Source organism: Orycteropus afer, unplaced genomic scaffold (assembly GCF_000298275.1).
Source record: "Orycteropus afer afer isolate SDZICR_OR568_19922 unplaced genomic scaffold, OryAfe1.0 scaffold00030, whole genome shotgun sequence".
In the NCBI taxonomy this organism is placed as follows: domain Eukaryota; kingdom Metazoa; phylum Chordata; class Mammalia; order Tubulidentata; family Orycteropodidae; genus Orycteropus; species Orycteropus afer.
In genome coordinates, this window is record NW_006921617.1 from 14,337,403 (window position 1) to 14,356,122 (window position 18,720).

The 18,720-nt window shown below is 35.9% G+C and overlaps 1 protein-coding gene across 1 annotated transcript in view; it reads left to right on the forward strand.

The window, feature by feature from the left end:
• USP14 (ubiquitin specific peptidase 14) overlaps positions 1-16,307 on the forward strand; it is a 60,442-nt gene extending 44,135 nt beyond the window's left edge. Inside the window, exons 7-15 of the mRNA XM_007935600.2 lie at positions 1,265-1,345; positions 1,618-1,703; positions 3,174-3,288; positions 7,219-7,284; positions 7,438-7,530; positions 10,719-10,847; positions 14,913-14,973; positions 15,363-15,470; positions 16,156-16,307. Coding sequence (XP_007933791.1) covers positions 1,265-1,345; positions 1,618-1,703; positions 3,174-3,288; positions 7,219-7,284; positions 7,438-7,530; positions 10,719-10,847; positions 14,913-14,973; positions 15,363-15,470; positions 16,156-16,307 — 891 coding nt within the window. The remainder of the gene's footprint in view (positions 1-1,264; positions 1,346-1,617; positions 1,704-3,173; positions 3,289-7,218; positions 7,285-7,437; positions 7,531-10,718; positions 10,848-14,912; positions 14,974-15,362; positions 15,471-16,155) is intronic.
• Positions 16,308-18,720: the final 2,413 nt, after the last annotated feature.

Below are 18,720 nucleotides of genomic sequence, written 5' to 3' on the forward strand. Positions count from 1 at the left end.
CCATGGTACTTTCAGCATTCTCCGCCAGCACCACAACTCAAAAGCATCAACTCTTCTTCGGTCTTCCTTATTCATTGTCCAGCTCTCATGTGCATATGAGGCGATTGGAAATATCAAGACACTTGGGTTGTTTCCATTTTTTGCCTGTTGTGAATAGCTCTGAAGTGAACATTGGTATACAAATACCTGTTTTAGTCCCTCTCTTCAATTCTTTGGGGCATATACCTAGGAGCAGAATTGCTGGAACATACAGGAATTTTATGTTTAACTTCTGAGGGACTGGGAGCTCTGGTGGCGTAGTGCCTAAAGCATTTGACTGCTAACCAGAAGGCTGGCAGTTCAAACCCACCAACCACTCCTTGGAAGGAAGGTTGGGAAATCTACTAAAATCTAAAAGCCTTGGAAACCCAAGGTGGAGTCGCTTTGAGTCAGATCTGATTTGATGGCTGTGCGTTGCATTTGTTTTTGTTTTGCCGAAATATTTTACACACAAGCTGTACCATTCTACATTTCCATCAGCAGTGCATGAGGGTTCTGATTTTTTACCATATCCTTGCCAACACATGTTATTTTAATTTGGTTGTTACTGTTTATTCATTTTATTTTGTTTTTGATAATAGCTGTCCTGTTGTTGTTGTGTGCTGTTGAGATGATTCTATATGACAAAGTAGAACTGTCCCATATGGGTACTAGTCTAATCTTTACGTGAGGCGATTGCCAGGTCTTTCTCTGGCAAAGTCACTAGTGGGTCCCAACTGCCGACCTGTCAGCTAACAGCTTGGTACTTAACCGTTGCATCCGTAGTGCTTCTTTAATAACTATCCTGTTTGTTGCTTTTGAGTAAAAGCCTACTCATAGTGATCCTTTTGGACAGAATAGAACTACCCCATAAAGTTTCCAAAGGGAAAACTTTAGGGGAGCAGACTGTGCCATATTGTTCTCCCATAGAGCAGGTGGTGGGTTTGAACTGCTTTTCATGAGCAGCTGAGCATTAAGCCACTGTGCCACTAGGGCTTCTTCTCATAGCCAGTCTATGGGTGTAAAATGTAGTTTTGATTTTCATTTCTGTAACTAATAATGTTGAGCATCTTTTTATGTGCTTATGAATCAGTGAACTTTCATAGAATATTTTCAGATCATATAGTTTCTAATTTTAAAGAAGAAAACAACAGCTTTCTGCTTTAAGAAAGTAATTATTTTGGAAAGATTTTGTAGAACAAATACTTTAATAGCCTGGATTACTGTGTCATTTTTTCAATCATAGGATGCTAATGAATGTTGGATACAAATGATGCGAGTATTGCAGCAGAAGTTGGAAGCCTTAGAGGATGATTCTGTTAAAGAGGTAACTGACATATAGTCATTATACCTTGGTTTTGTTTTTCCTTCCCCTAAAGGCTTTGATACATACTCATCTTATTAGGTAGACGTGTGCTTGAATATTTTAAATGCTCAGTCTACGTTTTGAATATGAAAACTTGCATTTGAAACGTGAATTCAGTGTTTTTATTAAACTTAATCCGTTGATATCGATGAGCGTTTATAATCTTTTGGAAAATGTATTGATATCTATATAAAGTAAAACTGGATTTTTTAATTTCATTTTAATTTTTGCAGACAGATTCTTCATCTGCATCAGCAGTGCCACCTTCTAAAAAGAAAAGTTTAATTGATCAGTTCTTCGGTGTTGAGTTTGAAACTACGTATCCTTATAAGCCAAGACTTACATTGACTGTACTCATAACTTACTAGAGATGAATGGAGTGGTGGATGGGGTATGAAGAAAAATTCTTCAGAGGATTTTTGCCTTAGATACATAAAATTGGGAATTAAGAATTTGGAAAAAGTCCAGGCGACTGGTACACCATGCAGTCCTTAGCCTCTATGACTGTGAGACCAGAAGAACTAGATGGTACCCGCCTATCACTGTCAACCACTCAGAGGGTATCTCTGTAGGAGATCCTGGATGGAGTGGGAGAACAATGTGGAACAAAACTCAAAATCATATTATAAAAACAAAAGAAGAAGAAGGGACCAGGTTTGCTGGTCTGATAGAGCCTGATGGAACCACTGAGACTGTGGCCCCTAGTTGCTCTTCAGGTCTGGAACTCAACCCACTCCTGTGGCTTCTAGCCAGCAAAAGACAGGCATATGAGCTGAACATTTACAGTAGGAAGATACACTCCTTGGAGAGATTAATCATGAGAGAATAGAAGTGCTGTGTATGCACAGGGAGACAGCTTGGGGGGCAGGAGTGCATGGTAGGAAAGGACACAGGGAAGAGGTAACTCTGGGCAGGAAGTGGGAGGGGAGCTGTGGCAATGTGGGAAATTGCAGTCAGTGTCATGAGACAAAGTGAGCTGCTGTATGGGAAGTGAATTTGCTCTGTAAACTTTCATCCAAATCACAATAAAAACTAAAGAAAAAATTTGGAAAAAGTAATCCATTTTAGTGATCTTGAAGTTTAGATACATGTACACTTTAAAGATATTCATTATTTTTTCCTACAGACATCTTTAGCAGAATCTATTAGTTTTTAATTATCTAAAACAAAGTGTCAACTAATATGTACATGAGATTGAATCAATAAATGAAACATGAATTCAGAGAAGTTCCATCCTCTAGATCATGGATCCAAACCTCACTGCCACTGAGTCAATTCTGACTCATAGTGATCCTGGAGGACAGAGTAGAACTGCTTCATAGGATTTCCAAGTTTTAAGTCTTTACGGGAGCATACTGCTACGTCTTCCGCAGAGCTGCTGGTAGATTCAAGCTGTAAACCTTTCAGTTAGCAGGGGAGCACACGACAACTACACCACTAGGGCTCCTTAGATCATGGGTAGAATTTTAGAAGAGATTTCTGTGTATGTATCTATGGGTCATTAAGACCAAGACCATACTAAATAACAACTTAAATTCATTTAGAGTTCATCATTTGTAATTTATCCTTTCACACATACCATTATGCGGTATTGTTTTATAGAGTTGTTGATAGGAGACTGAGCATTCTAAAGTCTATCGAACTGATTCTCTATTGTGAGACCAAAAGGCTTTAAATACTACTGAATGATAACTATCAGTTTTAATAGGATTAGGACAATTTATTATATTCAGCATTACCTAGCAATCCAAATACCTGTTGGTGTAATCCTTAATCTTATTTCACAAAGCATGAAATGTACAGAATCTGAAGAAGAAGAAGTCACTAAAGGAAAGGAAAATCAGCTTCAGCTTAGCTGCTTTATCAATCAAGAAGTCAAGTATCTGTTTACAGGACTTAAACTGGTAAGGAAAATAATTATATTCAAAGATCAGATAAACTTCAACATAGCTTTATTTTCATAGACATAACCATTATTAACATGGTTTCACATGCTATTAAATGGTGACATCTCACTTTTAATTGATAAGGATATTCCTGTCTCGCATGATAAAGTAGCACCTAGTGCTTTGTGCTATATCTTGCTTCATTTTAAAGTGGTCAGTAAATGTTTGTTGAGTAAGAGATTTAATTTTTCCTTAGAGATAGTTGTTTTTATTAGCCTTATGACTTACTTAAGGAGCTCTGGTGGTACAGTGGTTAAAGCATTTGGCTATTAACCAAGAGGTTGGCAGTTTGAATTCACCAGCCTCTCTGTGGGAGAAAGATGAGGCATTCTGCTTCTGTAAAGATATACAGTCTTAGAAACCTTCTCGGGCAGTTCTGCTGTATCTTATAGGGTTGCTATGAGTTGGAATTTGCTCAATGGTAGTCGGTATAACTTACTTAGGGTGTGTTTTCCTTAAGGCAATTACTTACTCTGGCTAAGTCTGTTTTCTTACATGAAAAATGAGGGAGGGTAATTAGAGGGTTTTTGTGAGGATTAAGTGAAAATTCATATTGTACTCTGATTGCAGTGTTCCTGCTCTTAACATATTAGGGGTGAACATATTATTTACTGTCCAGACCAGTACCCTTTTCAGAGAGAATATGGGTATATCTTAGTAATTATAAGGCATAAACTGGGATTGTACCATGCAAAATGGCATAGGCTCATTTCACCATTGCACTGTACTACATTAAGGTCCTGGAATTTAAATGAATTAATTGGTTTGTGGCTGAGCCATTACTAGAACTTGGCTTTTGTCAGTACTCTTTCCCCATTGCCATGCTAAAGAAGTACATAATTACATAAAATATGTACTTCTCTGCTTATTGATGAAATAGAACAGTTTTACTTGTCACCTTAGTATAATTTTCAAATTACAGCTCAAATGATGTTCCTGACTTTCAAAAGCACTGAAAATTGGGATTGTTTATTTTAAACGTCTGTTATTATAACAAGAACTCTGGTGACGTAGTGCCTAAGGCATTTGAAAGTGCTAGCCAGAAGGCTGGTGGTTCAAACCCACCAGCCACTCCTCGGAAGGAAGACGGGGCAATCGGAAACCCAAGGAAGAGGTCGCTATGAGTCAAATTGACTTGATGGCAGTGAGTTAGGTTTTTTGGTTTGGTTATTATAAAATGAAGATAATTTATAGTAAGGCCTAGAAGGCAGAATTTTTTTTTAAAAATTGATTGATCCTTATTACTGTCTTCTCTAATCATGACCAGGTCTTTAAAGAAGAAAACTAATTAAGCAAGAACCAAAACCAGATCCATTATCAGTGAGTTGATTCTGATTCATTGCAATCCTATAGGTCGGAGTAGATGCCCCATAGGTTTTCCAGGGCTATAAATCTTGGAAGCATACTGCCACATTTTTCTCTTATGGAGTGGCTTATGGGTTTGAACCATGGACCTTATAGTGACCAGTTGAACAGTTAACCGCTGTGCTACCATGGTGAGCAAAGGCAATGAAATAACAGTGAAATATTTGAGTAAGAACTTTGTACAGAGGACTTATCTGAGGAGAAGGGATGGGCTGATAGGCAGTGAAGTTAGAGTAGGAATTATTGATAACAAGACAGTCTTTTGCCTGGAAGCTGCCATCTGTAGTTTTGAGGTAAGGTTGATAAAGGGATGAGTTGCTGAGTGTAGACATAGGAAGAGGGGTAGTGGTATTTTTTGCCCTGCGATATTGAGGGGAGAGTTTTGGTTAGATGGTGTGAATATGGAGTGGTCCGTATGGCTTTTAAGGGAAGTTCATTTCAAAAGCACACAAAAACTAGCTACCCATCAGGAGTCCTATAACATAAATCATGGCCTGCAAGTTTCAGGATGTCAAAAAATGAAATACATCTCTCCCCATCTGGAGCAAAGAAGAGTGAAGAAGATCAAAGACACAAGGAAATAATTAGTCCAAATGACTAATTAACCACATGAACCCTAGCCTCCATGACATCAAGACCAGAAGAACCAGATGGTGCCTGGCTACCACTCCTAACTGCTCTGAAAGGGATCATATAGGAGATCCTGGATAGAGTGGGAGAAAAATGTGGAACAGAACTCAAAATCATAAAAAAGAGCAGGCTTACTGGCCTGATAGAGACTGGTGGAACCTCCAAGACTATGGTTGTTAGACACCCTTCAAGCCTGGAACTAAAGTCACCCCTGTGGCTCAACTTTCAGCCAAATGGTTGACAGGCTTATAAGGTGAACAGTAATACCAGGGAGGTGCATGCTCCTTAGAACAGTCAATCATATGAGATTAAAAGGGCATTGTTTGCCCAGGGATAAGGGTCAGAATGCAGGAATGGATAGGAAGGACAAAGGGAAATGGTAAACACAGGGAGGAATTGGAAGAGTGCTGTTACATTGTGGGGATTGTAATCAGTGCCACAAAACAAAATGTATATGAATTGTTGAGTGGAAAACCAATTTGCCCTGTAAACTTTCACCCAAATCACAATAATAATAATGAAAAAAAAGAAGTATAAATGTTAACTTAAGTGTGTGGAATGGGATATTTTGGCAGTGGCTCTCCAGTATGCTATTTTCTTCGTAGTTTATAAAAGTCTAGAGAAATGAAATAAACTTGGAAATCTTTGATAATAGGGGATTGGTGATAATAGGTGGAGCTTATCTGATGATGAATAACATGGCAGATGTACTCTCTATTTTCTAAAATATATTTTTTAGAGCAGTTATAGGGTTACAGAAGAATTATACAGAAAGTAGAGTTCGTATATATCCACTCTTTTCTTTGCATATAGTAGTGTAGGTATCCTAAACTGAGTATTCCCAGTTCCTCCTTCTGCTTCTAGCATTGCTATTGTATATTTCACTTACACATAACCTATAATCATTTACTGTATTGTTGCTGTTATTTTGAACTATTATCTGTTAGATCAGTTAAGAAAAATAAAAATAAAATTTCATCTTTCTTTTCAACCACTCTTTATGTAGATTTGAGTTTCTGACCTATATCATTTTCCTTCTCTCAGTTTATTCCTTCTCTAAATTTAAGTATGTAGCAGGGCAGATCTACTGGTTGTTGTCTAGTTGATTGTGACTCATAGCAACCCCATGTCTGTCAGCCCAGAATTGTACATTGTAGGGTTTTCAGTGGCTCATTTTTTGGGAAAAAAAAAAAAAAATACTGGGCACCTCTGGGTGGAGTTGCATCTCCAACTTTTTGATTTGTAGCTGAGCACATAAATCGTTTGCTCCACCTGGGGACTTGCAGGACAGGTTTACTGGCAACAGATTCTTCATTTTTGTTTGCCTGTGAAAGACTATTTCTCCCTCACTTTTAAAGGGTAATTTTGCTATGCTCAAAGTCTAATATGGTTGTTCTTTCTTTCAACATTGTTAATGTATCATTCCCTTTAATTATTGCTACCTGATACTGGGTCTAGCAGTAGTTTGTGGTCTTGGTATATCTGTTTGCCTCTAAGTCTTCAGGGCAGTGGCTTACCCTGTTACCTCAATTCTGTGATGGATCTATGAAGAATAGTTGATTTTATTTTTTCAGCTTTTTTTCTTATTGTGAAGATGAGAGTGATGGCTTCTAAGCTCTTTATACTTTAGACCAGAAAGTAGAAATGTTAATTAACACATTTTTTAAATCAAACTTTAAAATATTACAGAAGTATAACATGCTTATGATAAACATTAACAGTAAAAGTAAAGCAAAAATCCAGTAAATTGTTTTAACTGATTTCTTTTAAATCTTTTGTTAAAGTAGAGCTCATTAATAGTGCTAATTTTAAAAGAATTGCAAGTACAATGTAATATTGCAGAAAAATTTTTTTAGAAGTAATGTTTGGTCTTTGTTATGTTCTTTTTTTTAGCGACTTCAGGAAGAAATCACTAAGCAGTCTCCAACATTGCAAAGAAATGCTTTGTACATCAAATCTGTAAGTTGTATATTCCTTTTGAAATTAAATTCCATTTTGTCAAAAAGTTTAGAGTTATTTAATGTAGTTTCATTTTTGTTTTTATCATGAAGAAGTTAAAAACCTGCTTGGTATTTAGATGTAATAAAATTTCTTTCCATCTTCTCTCTTCAGTCCAAGATTAGCCGGCTACCTGCTTATTTGACTATTCAGATGGTTCGATTTTTTTATAAAGAGAAGGAATCTGTGAATGCTAAAGTTCTTAAGGTTAGTGGTAAACTTCAGTTTATTTAAAATAAATTATTTTAATTCTTTGAAGGCAGTCTCTCCTTAACTTAGAATAGATTTCTTAATTCTTTTAAGGGTAGTTGAACTTTCTTCAAAATATTTAGGGGAGTTTTTAACCAGGAATGCTATTAGAATTACATATTTTTTTTTTCATCATGCATATGTGTGGCTTCTATCAAGCATGTAATTGAGTGGGACCTGGGTATTATATTTTTTAATTATTCACCAATAATTCTGATGGTTACTCCCCATTCCCTATAAATAATTCTAAACTAGACCCTCAACTCCAGAGATTCTGGAGGTGTGGGAATGGGATAGGGAGCAGTATAATACATTGTACTCTATTCCAGACGGTTCCTTTCTTCAGACATAGAGAGTTAAATTACTAGTGCACAAAAAAGTACTCAAATTATAATCTCTTCATTTAGGAGTCAACCAATATGATTTAGCTTTTTTTTTTTTTAAGCTGTAACACTGCTACGTATTTCATAGAGTCCCTGATACTTGGAGGAGGTGTGTAATTTCTTAGCTGAAATTTAGAATACATTTTCCAGTATACTAAGTGGCAACATTGAAGGATTCTATGGGTAAAATACTGAATGATACTGGAAACATCTAAAGAAGATGGAAGGAAATACAGTTACTGTGCCAAAAAAGAATTGGTTGACATTCAGCTATTTCAGGAAGTAGCATATGATCAAGAACTAATGGTATTAAAGGAAGAAGTCCAAGGTGCATTGAAGGAATTAGTGAAAAACAAGGCTGCAAGAATAGACAGAACACCCACCCATTGAGATATTTCAACAAATGGATGCAGTGCGGGAGGTGCTTACTTGTTTATGCCAAGAAATTTGGAAGACAGCTACCTGGCCAATGAACTGGAAGAGAGTGGTATTTTTGCCTATTCTAAAGAACAGAAAGGTGATCCAGTAGAATGTGGAAATTATCAAACGGTATCATTAATATCACACACAAGTAAAATTTTTCTGAAGATAATTCAAAAATGATTGTAGCAGTATATTGATAGGGAACTTCCAGAAGTTCAAGCTGGATTCAGAAGAAGGCACGGAATGAGGGATATCATTGTTGATGTCAGATGGACCTTGGCTGAAAGGAAAGCATACTAGAAAGATGTGTTTTAATATGATAACACAGTAAAATCTGTGTTCTGTTGACTAGAAAGGCATTTGACTGTGTGGGTCATAACAAATTATGGATAATGTTGCAAAGAATGGGAATTCCAGAACACTTAATTACGTTCATGAGGAATCTGTGCATAGACCAAGAGGCTGTCGTTCAAAAAGAACAAGGGGTCCTGTATGGTTTAAAATCAGGAAGTGTGTGCATTAGGGTTGTATCCTTCCACCATACTTACTCAGTAGATCTGTGTGCTGAGCAGATAATCTGGGAAGGTGGACTTTTATGAAGAAGAATGTGCTATGAGTATTGGAGGAAGATTCATTGACAACCTGTGACATGCAGATGACACAACCTTGTTTGCTAAGAGTGAAGAGTCGTTATGGATTATACCTCAACATAAAGAAAAAAAAAACCCTCATAACTGGACCAATAAGCAACATCAAGATAAACAGAAAAAAGGTTGAGGTTGTCAGGAATTCCATTTTACTTGGATCCACAACACCCATGGAAGCAGCAGCCAAGAAATCAAATAGCATATTGCACTGGGTAGATCTGCTGCAAAAGACCTCTTTAAGGATCAGAGATGTCACTTTGAAGATTAAGGTGCACCTGACCCAAGCCATGGTATTTTCAGGAGCTTCATATACATGTGAAAGCTGGACAGTGAATAAGGAAGACTGAAGAAGAGTTGATACCTTTGAAATGTGGTATTGGCAAAGATTAATGAAAGTACCTTGGATTGCCCAAAGAAGAAACATACCTGTTCTGGAAGAACTGCAGCCAGCTGGAATGCTCCTTAGAAGTGAGAATAACAAGACTCTGTGTCATGTACTTTGGTTATGTTATCAGAAGGGACTGGTCCCTGGAGAAGGATATCATGCTTGGTAAAGGAGAGAATGAGCAAAAAAGGGGAAGACTTCCTCAACAAGATGCATTTACACAGTGGATGCAACCATGGGCTCAGGTACAGCAAAGATTGTGAGGATGCCACAGGATTAGGCAGTGTTTCCTTCTGTTGTACATAGAGTTGCTGTGAGTCGGAGTTGATTTGATGGCACCTAACAACAACATTTCAACTTTATTTGAATTGTGAAAACATTAGTTTAAAATGCAGCAGACTTTTTATTTTTAATTCTTTTACTTACCAACAAAATTTAGTGGTTACCAGTGACAGATGGGAAGGGTAACTGATGTTATGGTAAGTATTGTTATTGCTTAAGTGTCACTGAGTTGCTGTTAAGGGTGATAGAAAACTTTGAAAATGGATAGTGGTGGTGTTTGCACAATGTAGTGAATGTAATTAATGTGTCTGAAATGTGCATGTAAACATGGTTGACATAGCACATACTTCATTATATATACTTTAACACAATAATAGAAAAATAGTGAGCAGTTTAAGTAGCAAAAGATTAAGAGCGCCCTCTGGGGAAAAATTAAGGAGCTCTGGTGGTTTAGTGGTTGAAGCGTTCAGCTGCTAACCAAAAGGTCAGTGGTTCGAACCTACCAGTTACTCTGTAGGAGAAAGATGAGAGCACTCTGCTTCTGTAAAGATTTACAGCCTTGGAAACCCTTTGGGTGATGCTATGAGTCAGAATTGACTTAATGACAGGATGTTTTGTTTTGTTTCTAGAAAAAATTATGAGAATTGCAAAGTTGCTAATTTACTTCAGTAGCATTACCTTTTTGTATTTGTGGTGTTATGTTAGGCTGCTTTATATCATGCTATTATTCATGTTTAGCAGAAAAAAATAATGCAAAGAGGAAGAAGAATCAGAGTTCACTTAATGGCTACATCATGTTACATAATCTCCAGCAAAGGGCAGGAGTTTCGATTTCTCATTCTTGTCAACACTTAATTTTCCTTTTCTTAACCATCCTAGTGAGTGGTGTCTTATTGTGGTTGATATGCATTTCTGTAATTACTATCATACAATAAAATCAAACTCACTGCCATCGTTTTAAATACCTTGCTTAACTACCTTGATGAATCTGCTTACATATTTTTTTTCTTTTTGGCTTATATATAGGATGTTAAATTTCCTCTTATGTTGGATGTGTATGAACTGTGTACACCAGAACTTCAAGAGAAAATGGTCTCTTTTCGATCGAAATTCAAGGATTTAGAAGATAAGAAAGTGAATCAGCAACCAAAGATAGTAGGTTCTTACTGACAACTTTCTAATCATAATATTTTAATTTCCTCCGAGTTCTCAACATCTGCTTTTTATTGTTAATCAGTTAGTAAAAATGGATGAATGTGTATAAGCAGTCCCCAGGTTACTAACAAGATCTGTTCTTAAGTGTGTCTTAAGTTGAATTTGTAGGTAAGTTGGAACAGATGCTTAGGGTTCTTATTTAGCTGTACCTTAATGCAAGAAAAAGCTTGAAGCCTTTTCAGTGATTTAAAAGCTGCATGTACAGCAAGTGAAGATGATTGTGATGAAGAATTCATCACGAGTAGGGACTGGTTCACTCATTTCAAAGTGAGGGCAAATTTACGTAACATTAAAGGGCAAGTATGAGATGTCCATAAGTTGGATGTTTGTAACCTAAGGAACTGCGTGTATTTCGATTAGCATATATACACATTTTACATATATTGGTGCAGGCCTTTAAAGTTTTAGATATATTTCAGCATAAGATAACAAGAACTCTAGTTTGGTGAATAGGTCTGTTACAAATAAAAGTGCTATAAACATCATGTACAGGTTTTGGTGTGAATGTATTTTTCTTTCTTTGGGTTAAATTCCCAAGAGTGCAGTTGCATGTCTAGTTTTTTAAGAAACTGCAAAAAATTGTTTTTCTGATTGATTACGTTATTTTACATTCTCATTAGTACTGTATGACTTACTGCTCACTTTCTCTTCATCCTTGCCAGCATTTGATACTATGTATTTAGCCATTTTGATAAGTTTGTAATCATTCTGGTGCATTCATTGTACTTAAAATTTGCATTTCCCTGATGGCTAGTGGGGAGCTCTGGTAGCATACTGCCTAAGGCACTTGACTACTAACCAGAAGGCTGGCGGTTCAAACCCACCAGCCACTCCTTGGAAGGAAGGTTGGGCAATCTACTTCTGTAGAGATAACGCCTCGGACACCCAAGGAGGGGTTTTTGTTTGTCGAGTCTGACTCGACGGCACATAACAACAACAATGGCTAGTGAGCATTCCTTGAGTCACACAAATAGTCAAACACTCTACTACTAGCCAGAAGTTTGGTGATTTGACCCACTTACTGTATGGAGATACAACCCTTGGAGCAGTCAGCCATGGGGCACCAGAGAGCAGCATTCACATGGAGGGAGAACTGGACAGACAGGAGTGCATAACTAAGAAGGACATGCATGGGTGGACGGGAGGGGAGGAGAGTGGGTTAGGGTTGGGGATGTTAATCGGGCTGTGAAACCAAATGTACACGAACTGTTGAATGTAAAACAAATTCTGCTCTAAATTTGCACCCAAAGCACAATTTATTTAAAAAACAAACAAACAAACAAAAAAACATAAAAATTTGGTGATTTGAATCCACTCCTTGAAAGACAGGCTTGACAGTCTGCTTCTGGAAGGTCAAGCCTTGAACCCTGAGGAGCATTCCTACTCTGCACACGTGGGGTTGTCACGAGCTGGAAGTGTCTCACTGTGGCAATGAACCAGCCACAGCAATGGCTCTAATGCTGTTGAACATCTTTTTATGTGCTTCTTTGCCACCTGTACATCATCATCAGAGAAATATCTCTATGTCTTTAGCTACTTTTCTAATTGGATTCTTTCTTTCTTGGTACTTTTCAGTTTTGAGAGTTTTTTATATTCAAGAGACTAGCCTTTTGTTGGGTGTTTTTGAAAATACTTTCTCAGTCTGTAGCTTGTCTTTTCATCTTCTTAGCAAGGTCTTTTGGAGAGGAAACGTTTTTAATTTTGATGAAATCCAGTTTATCTAGTTTTTCTTTGGTTGTTTGTACTTTTGATGTCATACATAAAAAATCACTGCCTAGTTCAAGGCCAAAGAAGATTTACACCTACATTTTAAGTTTTAGTTTTAGTGCTTAGCTTGTTTGATCCATTTTCTGTTCATTTTTATATATGGTGTGAGGTAAGGGTCCAAAATCTATCTTTACATGTAGATATCTAGTTATCACAGTACTGTTTTTCAAAAAGGCTATTCTTTCCTCATTTGCACTCTTGTTTAAAATCAAATGACACGAATGTATATTTCTGGGCTCAGTTTTATTCCATTGGTTTATATGTCTGTTCTTATGCCAGTACCACACTACTGTTTTGATTATTGTACTTGTGTAGAAAGTTTTCAGATCATGAAATATAAACCCTTTAATTTTGTTTTCAAGATTGTTTTGACTATTCTGAGACCTTTGCCTTTCCAAATGAATTTTAATATTGTCCATTTGTGCAAAAAAGGCAGTTTGGAATTTTGATAGGGAATGCACTGAATCTATAGAGCAATTAGGGGAGTATTGCCATCTTAGTATTATGTCTTCTAATTCATCAACTTGCTCCCTGTTACTTATTTTGGTCTTGTTTAGTTTCTTTCAACAATATTTTGTAGTTTGCAGTGAACAATTTTTATACTTCTTTGGTTAAATTTATTCCTTCCTAAGTATTTTAATAATTTTATGCTTTTGTAAATGGAATTTTTAATTTACTTTTCAGATTGTTCATTGTTAGGATGTAGAAGTATAGCTGATTTTTGCATATGATCTTGTGTCCTGAACTTTTCTGAATTTATTTTTTAGCTTTAGTAGTTTCTTTTTTTTTCCTCTTCAGTTTTTAAAGAGATTGTGTAGAATGTGATTTTCTAAATGTTTGATAGGTTTGTCTGAAACGAAACTATCTGGGCCTGGAAATGTCTTTGGGTGTTTTTAAATCGGAAATTCAGTTTCCTTAATAGTTATTAAACAAAAGCCAAAACAAGCCAGTTGCCAATGAGGTGATTCCAACTTACGGTGATTCAAAGTTATAGAGCTATTCCAATTGTCTATTTTTCATATTGGCTTAGTTGTTGTAATAGTTTGTTTTTGAGGAAGTGATCCATTTCATCTAGGTTGATAAATGTATGTGTATCTGTAGAGTTTATTCCTAGTGTTCATCTGCTAGCCTTTTGCTAACTGCAGAATCTGTAGTGATACTTCTTACATTTCTGATATAGGTAGTTTGTGTTTTTATCAGGTTTTGTATACATAAGAATACATAATGATCTTGTTAAGATGTAGATTCTCATTCATCATCTCTGGGGTGGAAAGGCAAAAATTCTGTGCAGGGGGTTGACCAGGAATGAACCGCTAACCTTTTGGCTAGTAGTTCAATGCATTTGCACCACTCAGGGACTTTCGTTCTCTGTGTATGATATATATTATATAAATAAATAATGGTGGGCTTAATTACTATTTTTTGTTGTATGATCCTTTGATTCTTCCTACCCCAGCTATCTTTAAATTGCTGGTAGTAACTTCATTATTACTATTATAGTTTTCAAGAACTTTGTGCCCAAATGCCCAGGTGTTTAATTATCCTTTATTGCCACTGAAATGAGTTGAGGCAGGGAGTTTTCCCACTAAATGGTCCCCCTCTAAATGAGTAAATCATGCTTCTTTTAAAGTAGGTAAATATTTGCTGAGTAAATATTTCATTTCATTTGGGCTGAAGTGGCAGGTGGCCATGTCTTATATAGATTCAATATAAATTTTATTAATTTGACTTCCCATTCTTGTGTTTTTGAGGCAGTTCTGCCCCTCCCTCTACCTATGTAGTTTCAACGTGTTATAATAAAATTGTAAAGTTGTATTTTCCTTTCCAAGAGCATTGTTAACTGTATTTCAGTGTTTAAAAGTATGTTCTCCTTTAGTGGTACACAATTGGTCATATATCCAGAGATTTTATATATATTTATATAAAGTGGGTTTACAGTTTATATGAACTGTAGTTACATCATTTCCACAATTTGTAAGGCAGACTATATTTTTTACTCGGAAAGAAGATGGGGCAATCTACTTCTGTAGTGATACTGCCTGGGAAACCCAAGGAGGGGTCGCTATGAGTTAGGTCCAACTCGATGGCACATAACAACAACAATATTTTTTATATACTTTGTTTTTCTTCACTGCTTTGTATTGTAGACAGTAATTATTTGTGGAGTTTAATATTCACTGAGAATACACATTTTATTTCTACTGTCATAATTTAAAATTGCATGTTTTTTTCCCTTAGAGTGACAAAAAAAGTAGCCCTCAGAAGGAAGTTAAATATGAACCCTTTTCTTTTGCTGATGGTAAGTGGAATTTTTATCTTTTGTTTTTATATGAAAAAAACCAAATTACTCATATACCATACTTTTTTTAAAGTAAGGTTTATTGAGGTATAATTTACCTCAATATTAATATATAGAAAAATTCACCGTTTTTAGCGTGCAATTCTGAGTGATCATGTACTTTTTTTTCCTCTAATTTTTATTGTGATTTGGGTGGAAGTTTACAGAGCAAATTCACTTTCCACACAGCATCTCACATAATCATGTACTTCTTAAAACTTCTTGTCCAAAACTTTGTTGGACAGTAGTTTCTTACTGAATTCTAATAATTGCATAATACTTCTCTAGTCTGAACTTGAGAAAGCATGTCTCTTACATTTCATCATTAATAGATTTGTGTCTTTCTTTAGATATTGGCTCTAATAACTGTGGATACTATGACTTACAAGCTGTGCTAACTCATCAAGGAAGGTCTAGTTCTTCGGGTCATTATGTATCGTGGGTGAAAAGGAAACAAGGTAAGGATTGTATTTTTTTTCCCAGTGGTTAAATATTTTAACAGTTAATTATAAATTCTTTAGCATGGTCATTTTCAAAAATTTTAATCTCATTTTTAATTTAAGAACATTGTCAATTGTCGAGGACTTGTAAGAACTCTTTGTTTATGAGGATTACATGTCTTTGTATATATTTACTATATTAGAAATTAAACTGAAAAAAATTTAAAAATACTTAAATTAGGAAATGACAGTAATAAACCCACTATATATTAGTATGAAAACCTTTTTTTAAATGAAAGTAACTATTTTTAAAAAAACCAACAAGAAATGGTATTTACATTTTTCGAAATCTTTGCTGTTGTCTGACATAATAGAAGATAGCTGGATTCTCGTATCTACTTCTGCATTCAGTCTGTTGCATTATCAGCACGTCATGTGTCCTTTGGAAAATTCTAAAGTATACTCTAGAGAATGAGGGTAGAAGAAACAAATAATGCTTTAGTATTACGCAAATATTTTTAACTTCATCAGGTGCCTGCAATGGTCTTGTGGACCCACTCTGGGGATCCCTGAAACACATTTTGAGAACTGTTGGCAAAGCAGATGGAGTATTACTCTGCATAAAATTGCTCAGTAACTTTTTGCAGTAGACTTCTGAATAAATCCTGTGTAATTTATTTTTTCCTCTCTCCTCACTGTTTAGATGAATGGATTAAGTTTGATGATGATAAAGTCAGCATTGTTACACCGGAAGATATTTTGCGGCTTTCTGGTGGTGGAGACTGGCATATAGCTTATGTTCTACTCTATGGGCCTCGCAGAGTTGAAATAATAGAAGAGGACAGTGAACAGTAACCTTCATTTTAGCTATTTATGCTTAGGTGTGAAATAAATGTTACTCGTTGATCATTTCTATAATCCAGAGCTTTAGAAGATTAGGTGGTTTTATGTGTTTCCCCCATGTGGAACAAAAGATGGAAGACGACTTGCAAACCACTGTATATTAATGTAAAAAATTACAGAAAAGAGGAAATCTTTGGACTGTGCTGCCCAGTATAAGGTGGCAGGAAGACATTTTTAAAAGGCTTCTTTCTTGCATAATTTAAAAATAATTCAGCATTGAAATGTCTTTCAACCATTACCTTCTGTGATAATTTTCTCCTTGCCTTTTGCAGCCCAAGATTCAGCTGTCAGATTGCACAACTATAATTCCTGTTTGTTGTTTTTGCATGGTTCAAATCACCATTCAATAGCTGCCCATCCTTTGCCTTATCTAACAAAAATTTTGCCAGGAAGGCGGAAAGGAAAAGTGTTGTTCTCATTGTGTAACTCAGTGCTGCTGTCCACATCCCACGGAAACATGGGTACAATCAAGTATTTGTCCAGCTGACTGGCTGACTCAAGTCTGTTCTGTTGCTGGCTATTCATGACTTCAAAATAAATTATGATCAATAATAGTACATCTGATTATATACATTTATTATTGTGTGTCTCTCTGATGTACTATGGTTTATACATTTAACTTGGCAATGGTTTTGTAGTAATCAACCTGAAAAAAATGTTGACAAGGTCTGGTTGCTTATTTTTAGAAAATAAGGATCTTTAATTAAAAAAAAAAGGAGTAACAGGTTTTGACCTCAAGTCTTTTGGAGCTTGACTGAAGAATTTCAGATATGTTTAATACTGTCCAATTTCTGCAGATGGCTAGTTTTAAACATGTTTGTCATCTTCTTTGCCTGCTTATAGTGTATTACATTTAAGAAGAGATACCATGTTGTAAAAGTAATGGAGTTCTTTGGATGCTGAATGTGGTGATGTTATCAGTTAATTTGTTTCTTGGCTTAGTTGTTGCTGTTTACTTTGTTAATCCCCAAACTCTTAATTCCATTTTAAAATTAAATCTCAGATCAGTGACTTTAAAGTGACAGTAGGAAATACCAAGAGTACCATGTATTAATATGGCAGGTTTCTTACATTTTAATACATTCTAACTGGTCAGTTGCTCATACTGTTTCAGGAGCTAAGGAAACAATATTGTCTGCGGTTTTCTTAGTGATACAGTACAATTTTGGGAATTATCGTGAACTCTCATATCTTTGCTTATGTTGTTTTAATGTCCTATAGATTGTAAGACTGATAACTATTAGATTCATAAAATAATGGCTTTTTCCCTCAAGTTTGAGCAATGTGATAAGATGAGCATTTCAGGAAACTTATTTGTGAATAACCTTCTTCACCTAAACTTTTACCATTGGCAGTCAATACTCCTTTTACTTTGGGAGGGAGGTGCAGAATAGAATGGGGAGGATGATAAAAATTATAACAGTTCTTTTGTATTTGTGTTATGCCTTTAACTGCAAAGAGATCTTTTAAATTAACTTTCTCCTTTGTTCAAACAGTTTTGAGGAAAGGAATTTAACGATTAGAATTCAGGTTTTCTGATTTGTAGGATGCTGTAGCTATAGAATAGGTGACATAGGTTTAGAACCAAGTATGTAAGAGCCTTATGTGGACTTACAATTTTAAAACTATCATTCCTTAATGGTCATCATTATAAAGTATAATTTCTCTTTATTTGATCCAAAAAGCATTATTCCAAAGATACTTCTTTAAGTATAAATTAGACTTAAATCAGTGTTGTTTTCAGCTAGTAAAGCTATTTTAGAATTCAGCCTTGCATGTAAGGTCTTTGAGAGGGAGAGTAGGTGAGAAAAGGTCTTGATTACAGAATGTGCCTTATACGCTGCACCACTAACACTGACGCTAGTTTGGTACTGGAGCTACGTGAAACCAACTAATGGAGCATTTGGTGTGTACTTTGGACTTAGTAGCCCTTCAGGATTCTAAACAAAGAAAGATGACCTAATCCATAGCCTTAAAGGGTAAGGCTTTTGTGGGAATGGGAAAGCAGAATACTGTCTTTAGCCATTACTACATAGTGCTTTGCTGTTACAGAGTGCTGTCACATGTCTTATTTGAGTACCATAGTAAGCTGAGGTAAGCATCACCATTTTAAAGATAGGACATCTTAAATAGCTTTTCTAAGGCTAAAAAAACCTAGGTTTTAGACTTCACCCCAGTTCTTTTAAAGTTGGGTGCTTGGCAAACATTTTCTGTAAAGGGCCACATACTAAATATTTTAGGCTTTGCAGACCATGGTTGCTGTTGCAACTATTCAACTCTTGCCAATTGAGTGTGAATGCAGCCATAGACAACAATTAAATGAATGAGGATTTGCTGCATGACAGTAAAACTTTGTAAGAACAGG